This window comes from Leptodactylus fuscus, chromosome 4, assembly GCF_031893055.1.
Source record: "Leptodactylus fuscus isolate aLepFus1 chromosome 4, aLepFus1.hap2, whole genome shotgun sequence".
Lineage (NCBI taxonomy): Eukaryota > Metazoa > Chordata > Amphibia > Anura > Leptodactylidae > Leptodactylus > Leptodactylus fuscus.
This window is the reverse complement of record NC_134268.1, coordinates 52,181,436-52,195,156: the sequence shown is the minus strand read 5'-3', so window position 1 is coordinate 52,195,156 and position 13,721 is coordinate 52,181,436. Positions and strand designations below refer to the sequence as shown.

General features: G+C 40.2%; 2 protein-coding genes across 5 annotated transcripts in view; one reads left to right on the top strand and one right to left on the bottom strand.

Moving 5' to 3' along the window:
- Positions 1 to 10,729, top strand: part of TRIM55 (tripartite motif containing 55) — a 77,230-nt gene extending 66,501 nt beyond the window's left edge. For 2 of the 3 annotated variants that reach the window (XM_075270432.1, XM_075270430.1), the window contains one exon: positions 9,370 to 10,659. In XM_075270432.1, the coding sequence (XP_075126533.1) occupies positions 9,370 to 9,492 (123 nt within the window). In that variant the 3' untranslated portion in view covers positions 9,493 to 10,659. Of the gene's footprint in view, positions 1 to 9,369 lie in introns of all 3 variants that reach the window. The other variant, XM_075270431.1, reaches the window with a different exon arrangement.
- On the bottom strand, positions 10,638 to 13,340 carry CRH (corticotropin releasing hormone). 2 transcript variants are annotated; one of them, XM_075270481.1, is made up of 2 exons: positions 13,125 to 13,340; positions 10,638 to 11,734 (listed from the first exon to the last, which is right to left on the bottom strand). In XM_075270481.1, the coding sequence occupies exon 2, from the start codon at positions 11,684 to 11,686 to the stop codon at positions 11,177 to 11,179; it is 510 nt and encodes a 169-aa protein (XP_075126582.1). In that variant the 5' UTR covers positions 11,687 to 11,734; positions 13,125 to 13,340; the 3' UTR covers positions 10,638 to 11,176. The 2 variants fall into 2 exon arrangements, with proteins under 2 accessions (XP_075126582.1, XP_075126583.1); XM_075270482.1 differs by having other exon boundaries at positions 10,638 to 11,705.
- Between the last annotated feature and the right edge of the window lie 381 nt (positions 13,341 to 13,721).

The window sequence follows — 13,721 nt, the reverse complement described above, 5'->3', positions numbered from 1 at the left end:
AGTGGGCTGAGTCAGGTTACTACAGCTCAGCAGCTACAGAGTATAAGAAGTACACTGTGTAGCAGCTGATCCAGGTTACTACATGCAGCAACTACAGAGTATATGAAGTTTGAAGTACATAGCTCTGTACACTGTGTAGTGGTAAAATCCGGTTTCTGCAGCTCAGCAATTACAAGGTGTATGTAGCTATGTACTTCTGGCTGTGTAGTGTGTTTTTTACCAGCACCATAGGTCCTAGAATCAGGTTATCAGTAGAGGTTTTGAATGTTAGGACCTCACTAATCCAAACTTTATGACTTAACCTAAGGATAGGCCATCAGTATTAATATTATGGAAACCCTATTAATTATGCAATGCAATGGGTTGTTAGTGTAATAAACTGAAGTTACAGGACAAGATAGACGGAGACATTGTGGCTAATGATGATAAGGGTCCGAATCCTATATAGTGACCCCCACATCCCACTCAATTAAGGCAAAATGTGAAAATTGTTATGTAAAGTGTGCGACATATTTTATGTCCTTTACTGGAATAATCATATTATGCAGGTACTACATTCATAGGGTTGAGTCCATCCACATCTGTGTTGCATTTTTCTATTTCCATATAGGAGCATCCCGATGACTGGAATGGGATCTATCCAACCTGTGATACAAATGTGAAAGTAGCCTTCAGACCTGCTAATAATATGAGTCTAATAACTACTGCTTGCTCAGGAGAAGCGGCTTTTACCACTTTATACAATTATACTATTATTTTCCCATATAAATGCAGTGTTCTTTTAGACGTTACTGTACATTGAAAAAAAATCTCTGCAAAACTATCAGTTTTTTATAGTTCTTTTGCATTCATGGGGAAGATGCCCCATAACAGTCTATTCAGGGATCTGTGAAAACAGCTAAAATAGGACATGTGAATAGCCCAATTGTATCCAATATGTGACTCTGCCATGTTTGACTCTTGTCCGAATAATGCCTTAATGGAGTCAGCTATCTCTTTTACTGGCATAAGTATGGATAATTTAGGAGGGTGTCTTCATATTATGGTTAATTTGGGAGGGTGTATTCGTATTATGGATAATTTAGATGGGTGTCTTCATATTATGGATAATTCTAGTAAGTATAACGCTTTCTGCTAGGGATATAGTTATCCTTGCACTTGAATAGATTGTTGTTAATTCACAATCTTCATTAAATTGAAGCAAAAAACTACAACTATACTAAAAGAACTAGTGCGCACAAAGTATAAAAGAATAGACAAACATAAGATTGTGTGTAATATAATCTATAGTTTTATATATGCGGAAGTGTGAATATTTGCTGGGCCGACGCTACTGTAAATCTGCTGCATCAATTCAGTATTTTTGCTGTGTTTGTCAATAATTGCATCTTTATATGAAACAGACACAAAGTCCACATTAACCTTTAGTATAGAATGGTATGGAATTGAAATCATCCACAAATGGTTCTCGGTATATATCTCCCCTGGTGATGTTCAGATGCTGATGTTCGCTTTTATGGGAACTTTAAAATGTCATCAAAGGAAGAACCTGGAAAGACAATAACTAATGACATAACCACCCCCGGTTACTTTAACCTATCCATACTCCTACAACTGCCTATGCGAGTGTTATGGTCGGGGACATGGCAGATTTAGTTGGACTATAGGAAAGCCAATTAACCACTAACATGATAAGCAGAATATTTCCTGTAAGGATTATTCTAAATGCTGCTTTTGGACTCCATCTTCAATACACAGAATAGATCATCTCAGTGACATCAATTATGTGGAAATTGGATGAAGAACATTCTGTGGACAATAAAACCTGGAGATTATACTATTACTGAAACATCTGTATCAGCATTGTTCGATTATGTACTTGGGGGTCAGTGAGAGGACATGTAACTTAGGATAAGCTTATTCCCATCAGAACTACGGGTATTCCCATTGAGGCAAGACAAAAATATCTGGTCTTATTGGGGAAAAATATATTGTAGAAAAAAAGCAGGTCCAGTTCTTTTATATAAGCCTCGGTTCACATCTGCATTTGGGCCATTCCATTCCCCCCTCTGCAAGCAGTGCTTTTCTCTCCACGTTTTTCGAGCAGAAACCACACGGACCCCATTATATTTCATGGGGTCCACGGGTTTCCTTAGGTAACCATTTATTTACAGTATGTGGATTAGGTGTTCATTTGGGGGGGTCCCCAAGTGGAGTTCCTGAGTGGAAACCCATGAGCAGATGTGAACCAGACCTTAGACATTTCTAAAAGTGTTTAGGGTCCATTCACACGGAGGAAAATGGTTGAAACCCACTTAATCAATGGGAGGCTTTTTTTTCAGCCCTGAAATTCCACACCAAATTCCTCACCATTTTCCTCCATATGAATAGACCCTTACTTTTACTACTGGGGCTTTCACTGTGCCGGCCAATGAGAGGATCCCATGCCACCATCTTGGTGGAGAGGTGGCTGTATGTGTGGCGTAAAGTGATTTAGCATAGAAGCAAATATGTATTTATATTCATATTCCTCAAGGGTGAGATACCACATCCACATAATATAACACTATTATATCTGATTGACTAGGCATAATATATAGGTGCAAAAAACATTCAATTTTGATATAGATATTTTTATGCAACCTTAGGTTCACAATCGTGTTTGGGTTTCCATCTTTCGGGTCCATATGGCAATAGGCGAAAAAGGGGTTACATGTAGAAACCCACATACCCCATAGACTATAAGGAAATCGGTGGAGAGTATTCCTCCTTGCAGGATTTTTTTTTATGCTTAAACTCTAGTGTGAATCTAGTGTTAGTTATTCACAACCTTCTCTATTAGCCAGGATGGAGAGAAATCTGTAGACAGAAATCTGTACAGCTTCTGCTCTGTACAACTTAATTTGGCTATGCATTACATGGTCTTCTACTTAAAAAGGACCTTTCGCCTCCTGGGGCACATGCAGTTTTATATACCGCTAGAAGCTGACAGCCAGCTTTCCCGTTCTGTTCCCCCAGTGAAGAGCTATGGGTGCCGGTACCATAGATCTTCACTGTCAGAAGGGCATTTATGACAGTCAGTCAGGAGTTCCCTTCTTCATAGTACTGATAGTACTGGGGGGCATTCCTCACCACTCAGCGTCATCACTGGGCGGTAAGTAACACCCGCTATAGGCGCTACTGTGAGGAAGGGTGTTTCTGACTGACTGTCAGAAACGCCGTTCTGACAGTGAAGAGCTGCGGTACGCTCTTCACCAGTAGTCAATAGTGCACAGAATTCAGTGCACTGTCGGCTTTCTAGCGGTATATAAAACCACATGTACCCTAGGACAGGGGTGCTCACACTTTTTTAGCATGTGAGCTACTTAATTAGCTGACAAAGGCAAAAGATCTACTAGGGCAGGACGGGGACGGGCCTGTGGGTGGGTTTGTGGGCAGGGCGGGCATGTCTGTGGGTTGGGCTGGGCATGTGGGCGGGGCGGATCGTGAGAGCAGGAGACAGCGGCGTTCTGTGGCCGCCCAGGGATCCCCGGTGTCTGTTTGTTCACAGCACAGGCTGAGAGTTATCTCTGAACACTGCCAGTGTCTGGAGATGACTCTCAGCCTGCACTATGAACAAACAGACACCGGGGATATCTGCATCCCGCGATCGACCCATACGTTCTTTGCGATCTACCAGTAGATCGTGATCGACGTATTGGGCACCCTTACCCTAGGAGGTGAAAGGTCCTCTTTAAGCATCTTTGCAAGCCAAATGTAGTTTCCTCACAGAATTCCTGGTATAAACAGGTTTTCAAGGCATCACAAGGGTTACACACATAGGATCAGATTTTTTTTTTGGAATTGCCGTTTTTCCTGCTGTTGCAGAAGGATGATTTCCCATTGCAGGTGATCATGGGGGTACAGCAGTTGCAAATATATGACACTGAATTTTGTTATTGCTCAGCTGCCAGAGTCATACATTAACAACGCTGTAAATGAAATGGTTCATATTCTTGATGACTTACCATGGCTATTGATCCTTGTAAGTGACATATTGTATTTTACACAGTGATAAGGTGCAATATCTAAACAGAAAGAAGCGACATATGTCAAAGATCTTCTGCATTAATATTCATAAAGTCAAAAATGTTTGCTCAAAAGTTTAACTGGAATGAGAGGAACATTTTAAAGGGAGTCTCCCGCCAGAACCTAGTATATCAACTCAGCCTCTCAGATAGATAGGTTAATGTCACCTGAGGTAAGAGATGTTTCCTTCTTCTCTCCGCAGCCAAGGTATCTAAATTTTTGTCAATATACAGATTAGCTTTTTGGAGCAAAAAGAATAATACCTAAGCTCCAAAGAGGTAAATGGCAATACTTTCATTGCTCCAAAAGGCTCATCTGCATAGTCACAAAACCAGTGTTAGCTTAGCAACAGTGGCACCTACAGTATTCACAAAGGGAAATGACTGCCGATTCAGATAACCCTAACCTATCTATATGCAAGACTAGTCTGATACACTCGGTTTTGTTGAAAGACTCCTTTTCTACGAATTGTCCAGCAGAATGCTGCAGATTGTTGGGGTGTTAACTTCTGTTACCTCTGCTGATCAGCTAATAACAACAGTGCAACCTCAGTCCCATTATTTGAATGAGACTAAGCTTTAGCTTCTCAGGCCAATACACAGTGCACAGAGCTCTGCTGGTTACAGCACACTGTGTCCACTGCAAACTGCTGATTGGTGGGGACATCAAATACTGACTGATCTTCTATTAATACATAAAATAACGTAGTTCTTAGTGGGGAATACTGCACATTTTCTGTGTTACTTTTCTCCAAAGTTGAACCTAGTTTAAAGGGATTCTATCATTGAGAAATTTCATTTTTAACTAAGCATATATTTGCATAGCCTTTAGAAAGGCTATTCCACACATACCTTTTGTTTGTTAATCCTCCCAGCTGTTTTTGAATGAGCCCACTTTTATTGATATGCTAATCAGCCAGCAACGAGCAGCGGAAGTTCAGTGAGCACTGTCTGCTATGTGTACAGCACAGGTTGTTGCTGATGATGATGACTCATCAGCCTCCCTGCTCTCACCTCCCCCTGTGTACACACAGCAGACAGTGCTCACTGATACTTCCGGTGCTCCGTGCTTGCTAATTATCATATCAATAAAAGCGGGCTCATTCAAAAATGGCTGAGAGGATTAACAAACAATAGGTATGTCCGGAATAGCCTTTTTTGTTTGCCTTCTTATTGTACTTTGGTAGATCTTATGAGATTGAAGTTTTCTTTACACATCTATAACAAAGCACAATGCATACGGAGAGACATACTGTATATACAGTTCTCCAGTCAGCAAAAGTGAACATTGTAAAACTGATGTAAAAACCAGGTCTATACAATCCATAGGACTCTATATAAGGTTTAAGTATGTACAGAGTAGGAGTACAAGGAAAACAATAGCAAGTGTGAAAAGATTCTATAGAAAGTATGTTGCATCCGTCCATCTTCTTACTGGTCGTCCTCTTGATCCAATACCTTTAGCTCTTCTTGACTTGGCTATTATATTGAAATAGTTTTTTATCAAGTCCTTTAATATGTCCAAAGTACAAAAGATTCAGTATGCTTAGTTGTATTTCAAGTGGGAAATTAAAGGGGCTTTCCCGGCTTTTTCATTGATGATCTATCCTTAGGATAGGTCCATAGGATTGGTCATCAACTGAAGTGTGGTGAAAGTCTGAGACCCGGTACCCAGGAGATTACAGCGTTCAGACGATCACTATGGCCATTTGACTGAAAGTCAAGCACAGCGCCATATATCATGTACAGTCCTATGAAAAAGTTTGGGCACCCCTATTAATCTTAATCATTTTTAGTTCTAAATATTTTGGTATTTGCAACAGCCATTTCAGTTTGATATATCTAATAACTGATGGACACAGTAATATTTCAGGATTGAAATGAGGTTTATTGTACTAACAGAAAATGCGCAATATGCATTAAACCAAAATTTGACCGGTGCAAAAGTATGGGCACCTCAACAGAAAAGTGACATTAATATTTAGTACATCCTCCTTTTGCAAAAATAACAGCCTCTAGTCGCTTCCTGTAGCTTTTAATCAGTTCCTGGATCCTGGATAAAGGTATTTTGGACAAACAATTCAAGTTCAGTTAAGTTAGATGGTCGCCGAGCATGGACAGCCCGCTTCAAATCATCCCACAGATGTTCAATGATATTCAGGTCTGGGGACTGGGATGGCCATTCCAGAACATTGTAATTGTTCCTCTGCATGAATGCCTGAGGATTTGGAGCGGTGTTTTGGATCATTGTCTTGCTGAAATATCCATTCCCTGGCGTAACTTCAACTTCGTCACTGATTCTTGAACATTATTCTCAAGAATCTGCTGATACTGAGTGGAATCCATGCGACTCTCAACTTTAACAAGATTCCCGATGCCGGCATTGGCCACACAGCCCCAAAGCATGATGGAACCTCCACCAAATTTTACAGTGGGTAGCATGTGTTTTTCTTGGAATGCTGTTTCTTTTTGGACGCCATGCATAAAGCCTTTTTTTATAGCCAAACAACTCAATTTTTGTTTCCAAAATGAAGCTGCCTTGTCCAAATGTGCTTTTTCATACCTCAGGCAACTCTATTTGTGGCGTACGTGCAGAAACGGCTTCTTTCTCATCACTCTCCCATACAGCTTCTATTTGTGCAAAGTGCGCTGTATAGTTGACCGATGCACAGTGACACCATCTGCAGCAAGATGATGCTGCAGCTCTTTGGAGGTGGTCTGTGGATTGTCCTTGACTGTTCTCACCATTCTTCTTCTCTGCCTTTCTGATATTTTTCTTGGCCTGCCACTTCTGGGCTTAACAAGAACTGTCCCTGTGGTCTTCCATTTCCTTACTATGTTCCTCACAGTGGAAACTGACAGGTTAAATTTCTGAGACAACGTTTTGTATCCTTCCCCTGAACAACTATGTTGAACAATCTTTGTTTTCAGATCATTTGAGAGCGGGCTGTCCATGTTCGGCGACCATCAAACTTAACTGAACTTGAATTGTTTTGTAGAAAGAAATGGTCCAAAATACCTTCATCCAGGATCCAGGAACTGATTAAAAGCTACAGGAAGCGACTAGAGGCTGTTATCTTTGCAAAAGGAGGATGTACTAAATATTAATGTCACTTTTCTGTTGAGGTGCCCATATTTTTGCACCGGTCAAATTTTGGTTTAATGCATATTGCACATTTTCTGTTAGTACAATAAACCTCATTTCAATCCTGAAATATTACTGTGTCCATCAGTTATTAGATATATCAAACTGAAATGGCTGTTGCAAACACCAAAATATTTAGAACTAAAAATGATTAAGATTAATAGGGGTGCCCAAACTTTTTCATAGGACTGTAGTGGCTGGGCTTGGTTTTGCAAACAGGCCATGTGATTAATGACTGTGACACCACATGGCCTTTGAAGTGGAAGTGATAGACATGAAACACTGCTGTCGCTTTATATAGCTGATCTGTGAGGGTCCCAGATATCAGACCCACGCTGATCTTCAATCAATAATCTATCCTAAATATAGGTCATCATTATTTTAAGCCCAGAAATCCCTTTAAGCAAAATTTGTTTCTCATGTAAATGTTCATGATATTGCCAACTTAAGAATTTAAAGGCATCAATACGTTTTCTGGTCCACTTCTTGTCCGATACAGTTCTCACATGCATGTCTCTCACATGATGTATGTCAGCCAAACCCCCCAATTTCAGTGGGTTCCACCAGCCATCAAATGTATATAGAGTCCCCAATGGTAGATGTCGGGTGGCGATAAGGATCTCAGTTGCCCATTCCTTCTGTTCCTCTGCTGGACATGTCTTGAAGCAGCTTTCTCCTCTCTCGGCTGAGCAGTGGAAGGGTATAGGAGAGTAAAGGGTGCAGCTTTATTAATCCTCTTACCATTCATTTCATACTTATTTCTCCATCTTTGATTTTGGATTAAAATTGAGTTTCAATTAATACAATCTGAGCTAACATGGGCAGATATCGCCTTTACTTCTCCAATATGTAAATTCTGACTATAGGTGGTGGATCGTTTCCTTAAATTGCTTCCAGCGGCAATAGAGTGCTGTAAAGTGTGAAATAAAGCATGTAAAGTTACTTATGTCTTCTTTATGCTTCTTTTCTGAATATTGTATACCTGTAAAATATCTTCCAGTTTAATTTTGGACCACATCAAAGTGTTATGATAGAATCCTACATCTACACATCCTGACTTATTTTATCATATTGAACTTTACTGATGTTAGAAAGATACACATTAGATAAGTGTTGGCCCAACTGTGTGACATGTGAATCGATGGCTTATTATTCATGGATACTGGGGAAAGAGGGATTGTGCATGATGGATATCAACATGTCTACTGCCTCGTCCCAACAGTACTAGAGGTTGTCAGATAATGGCTTGTTGTCCTGTCCTCATGAAGAAACATGTACATTCTGCTTAGCATTCAGTAGACAGCTACCCTGTTTCCCCGAAAATAAGACACCCTCCCCCCTTCACCTTCTGGATCACATACAACCGGCAGTCATGCCGGCACTCCGCTAATTGTTCCCCGCTTTGTTTGCCGATTGTTAAAATAATAAATAGGTGTACTCATCTCTCCATCGTTTTCCATCGTGTGTCTGAGGCCTGTGATCAGGCCCCAGCGGTCACGTGGGGCGCAGCGGCGTAGTGATGTCAGTGCGCCTCCATGTGATCACTAAGGACCAATCACAGACCTCAGCATGGACGTCGGGAAGATGGCTGAAGATGCCGCAGACAGCCGGAGACAAGATGCCCAGGAAAGGTGGAGCATGGTTAGTATCAGAGTTTGTTGTTTTTATTCCAATTATTAAATTATTATACTCTGAGGTCAGAAGAGACAAAAGTTTTCACCGGGACACTTGTTACGCCACTGGTGTGGAGTACAGTAGATCTTGGTCAGTAACAGGACAACCTCTCCATCATCCAGCATAGAGTATATAGATCAATGAGTGTATATGTTCAATGTGAATCCATTACATACTGCATTATTATTTTACCTATCTTACAAATATCACTTTATGGTACTGAAATGTCTTTAAGGTGTAGTTCATGGTTACCTATCCATTCCTGAAAGAGTCTTCCAAATGCTCTGCAGTATCTTATATATCGTATATATTCTTAAATATCTTTCAATCATCTTTTATATTATTCAACAGATTGAATATAATAGAGATTCAGAACTGATAATTCCACTTTAACCTCCTGGTACTAGATCCATGACCATTGCTTGATACACAGTAGTATCCATTACAATGTCACCATCTCATACAAGCCTATTTTTCTTGCAGACTGGGTCTGAGGCATTAGTCCAAGAAGATGCTCAAGGGACTACAGAATGTAATCAGTCCGACAACACAGACGCTTCACGTCATGTTTTCTCCTTCTCCTGGCTTAATACATTACCTGAATAGCTGTCTGACTGTGGGAAACCTTCATTTGTCTACAGCACCAGTATGAACAGTCACCTAAGTATAAAGTCAGGGGAACCTCCTTCTGTGACTAGTGATCAGTTATCACAGTAGTACCCATCCTCCGCACATTAATGGTCTCTGCCTCTATCCTATTCTACCCTCATCCATCATACTGATGACATCTCAGACTTCCCAATATTTGACATTTGCTTCTTACGAAATACATCAGTATACAATCAAAGCCTAATAGACTCAGATTGGGGTCCAAACACTACTTTGATAATTCCACCCATGCTTTGTACCCCCTTAATAATATCAGCTAAGTAGTATATGTGTATGTATGTGCCCGTGTATAGTCATTGCTCTTTAACCGACTTGAATCTGGTCTGTTTTTCACTAAAGTTACATTCAAGTGCACAGGCACCTTAAGGGGTTAACTTCCAAGAAGCACAAAGACTCCTTAGTGACTGCTGTCTCTTTAAGGGAATAAAGTCTAAATATCTTGTGACTTATATCTTATGTTCTTTGGTCTGTGAAACTTCAGTTATCTCAATGAGAGGTTAAATTGGCAGGCTATGCTGGGAATTGTAGTTCTGCAATCTCTTCTATTTATAGGATCACAGAAATGTCCAAAGGATCATGTCAGGGCTGGATGTGTCATTCAAGCCAACACAATGATACCTAAGATACCATGATGTAGTAGCTCTACCTCTTTAGTCATATGCATAAGACACACAGTGATAACTCAGCTCTGCTACATGACGTCCCCATAACAAACCACTTTTTTCTGCAAATTCAACTTTGCAACAGGTTTAGAAAGCATGACATGTGGATATGGTATATACCTCTTCCTTCCTTATGAGACTAAATCAAGGTTCTCCTGAATAAATAAGATGTTTAAGTCAGTGCACTCCGCATAAGGATTAAGAAATCTGCACTCTATGCCAGCCTATCACTTCTATAGGTTTTAGTCATTTTGTTTTCGTTTGGCCACCAACAAAATTCTATTGTTTTATGATCTCATTCCTTTTTCTTGAACTTAACGCCATCTATCCGATGTATTTTTTATTTGCACAGAAGCTCAGTCAGGACCATCTCTGTCTACTTACTACATACATTTCCCCCAAGAAATTAAGATGGACAGATGAAGCTTTGCAGATTTTATTAAAAATATAGATATTAAACATTATGTTTACACACCAATCTTGTGCGAGCTCTGAAAAGATGTTTTTTATTATGGAAATGTATACAATAAACTTTTGATGCAAAATAAATTACAGCAAATTATTTCTCTTGGTTTTTTTGTCAACTTTCCAAAGGAAACCCAACAGGTCCAATAGATGTTTGTTCAGACTGTAAAGCCCATTCCCAATCTGGAATTTCCTAAGGATTTTCATATATTACAAAAGTAACCCACCCCCACCCCCAAATAAAAATAAATTACAAATTACATCTGTTGCCCGGTGCATGCTGATAAACAGATCTAGGCTCTCACCTGGGGACTAGCAGCAGAGCATTGCTTTGTATTGCTGGACCCACAGGCACCCAAGGGGTTATGGAGTGCATCCTCTATGTCTGAAGCTATAGAAAAATAAACACATGGTATCAGGGCAGCACAATGGTACATCATACTGTATAGTTTGTGCTAGATGCAGGAAACTCTTTGGCAGGTGATAGCAGTGGGTTATTTCCCAATAATGTCCATCAGTTTCCTGTTGCTGTGGGCTTGCTGGGCTATCTGCTCAGCTCTGGCCATTTCCAAGACCTCCCGAAGCAGATGGAAAGTGAGATCCAGGGATATAGGAGGCTCCTCTGACCGTTTGCCTCTTTCTGTAGGCTCCTCCTGAGCATTGTAGGGGGAATCTGCTCCTTCTAGGATGCCAGCTCTCAGCCCCTGCTGCTGCCCACCCCACTGCTGAGGCTGCAACTGCTGCAAAGCCCTGGCAAAGTTACTGGAGGAAGCTTCAGGGAGGCGGCTTGCTCCTAGTAAAGAATTTGGGGGATATTTGTGGAGGTTTCCCAGGCGAAGGAAATATTCTTCTCCCATACGAAGTAAAAAGGGCTGGTACTCAGACAGGAGAGGCGGGGGAGCCCCGGCAGAAGAGGCTGGAGGTTTGCTGAAGGCTCTGCACTCCTGGCAGGGGAGGAGGGCGACCAGGAGGATCCCCATACACACCAAGACCTGGAACTTCATGTTACTCCGTATACTGAATCTGTAACGGGAAAGATGTGCAGGGGAGACCTGGAATAAGAGGGGGGAAGTGAGGAAGGAGCCAGCAGGAAAGTGTGAACAACAGAGAGATGCAGGCAATGTCTACTAATAGGAGCTGTCCAGGTTGCTGAAACCCTCCAGCCCAGTACTGACATTAGGGATGGAGGAAAGTAAACTTGCTTCAGTACCAGCACATCAGCAGTGTAGATCTATACTATTTCTACTTCCAACCATCATACCAGATATGTATCTATATTAACACTGGTACAACATGTCATAATATAACACAATATGCCATTAACTCCACTGCTGCCCAATAACTTATATTTCTGTATACTAATATTCACCAGACATCAGCATCAATATACTAAATCTTCATCTATTAATATTACAGCAGAATATCTGATCAGGACATCAAACTTGGCACTACTAGCCCCAAATCTTCATATTATAGGGATAGAGAGCCCTCGGACCATATAAGAGTGATGTAGAGATATCTGATCATATTAGCGGTTGCAAAGTAAATATCAAGCAAAAAGTATAATAACACTTAGTAATGTAGAAATAATATATTGGGGTAATGTGTAGATATCTGATAATAGAGGTATAAGAGCAAATGTAAAGCAAAAAACATAATACATGGTAATGTAAAATAATATATTGGGGTAATGTGGAGTCATAGAGGTATCAAAGCAAATGTAAAGTAAAAAGTATACTACTTAGTAATGCATATAATAATATATTGGGTAAAGTGGAGATATTTGAGTGATATCAAAGTATTTTACCACTTACTAATGTAGATATTAATATATTAGGGTAATGTAGAGTTATCTGAGCATATAAGAGATATTGGGGTAAATAAGGTATTATACCACTTGGTAATGTAAAACTAATATAATAATATAATATAATGGGTTAATATGGAGATATTTGCTAGATAAGAGATATAAAGGTATAAATAAAGTGTATATTAGTTATGTAGAAATTAATATATTTGGAAAAAAATGAGATATCTAATCATAGGAGTGTGAAGCAGATATATCACTTAGAAATGTAAAAATTGGTTTATTATGAGTCATGTTGAGATATCTTATCATATAAGAGACATCAATATAAGTGTAAAGCAGATATCATACCACTTAGTATTGTAAAAATAATATACTGGGGTAATGTGGATATGAAGGTAATGCTAATGCAGAAACTTAACATATCAGAGATACTATCTAGCTATCTGATCAATTCAAGGTAGATCTATAGTAGATATCCTATCATGCAAAGCTAGATTCCATATAATGTTAAATAACTGGAAAACTATATATATGTCTGTGCTTCTACACTATCACTATACCAACATTTGTGAAAAATAGAAGTTAGCAGCAGCCCAGCATGTGATGGAAGTGCAGCAAAGAGTTGAACTTACTCGCTGACTGAGGGTCCTGTTGTGTGGATGGACAGGATCACAGCATGGAAGGAAGATAGGAGCTCTGTGTGTCCCTGTGTGCAGCTCTGGTCCCTCTGTCTCTTCCTTATGAGGACATATCTGGATGTTGTGAGTGGGATTCCTTACAATAAGAAGCCTTGATGCCGGATTTTATAGCTCAGAGCCTCTTCCACAATCACGCAGCTCTTGCCTAATAAGCTGACGCTCTCTTGACAACTATTGCGTGCTGATCCTCTACTGAATAAATAATGCCTCCTAGGAGCAATGGGCAGAGTCCTGCGAGCACAACAATGCATCTCACATCCAATTATCTGCCCAGATATTTATCGCCTGTATGATGACGTCAGTGACACCTGGAGTGGAAGCGAAATCACAAGTCTCCCATTGACAAAAAAACTTGAATGAAATATCCCAAGTGTGCTCAGTAACAGCAAGTGACCTGTCACTGGGCAAAGGGAGCTCTGCTAGGATAGGTCACCTACTCTATGTACTACTCAGGATAGGGACAAGGAGAAAGTGCTACATGAGAAGATGATAACTGAAAAAAAACCCCATTATTGTTCCCACGCTGTATTA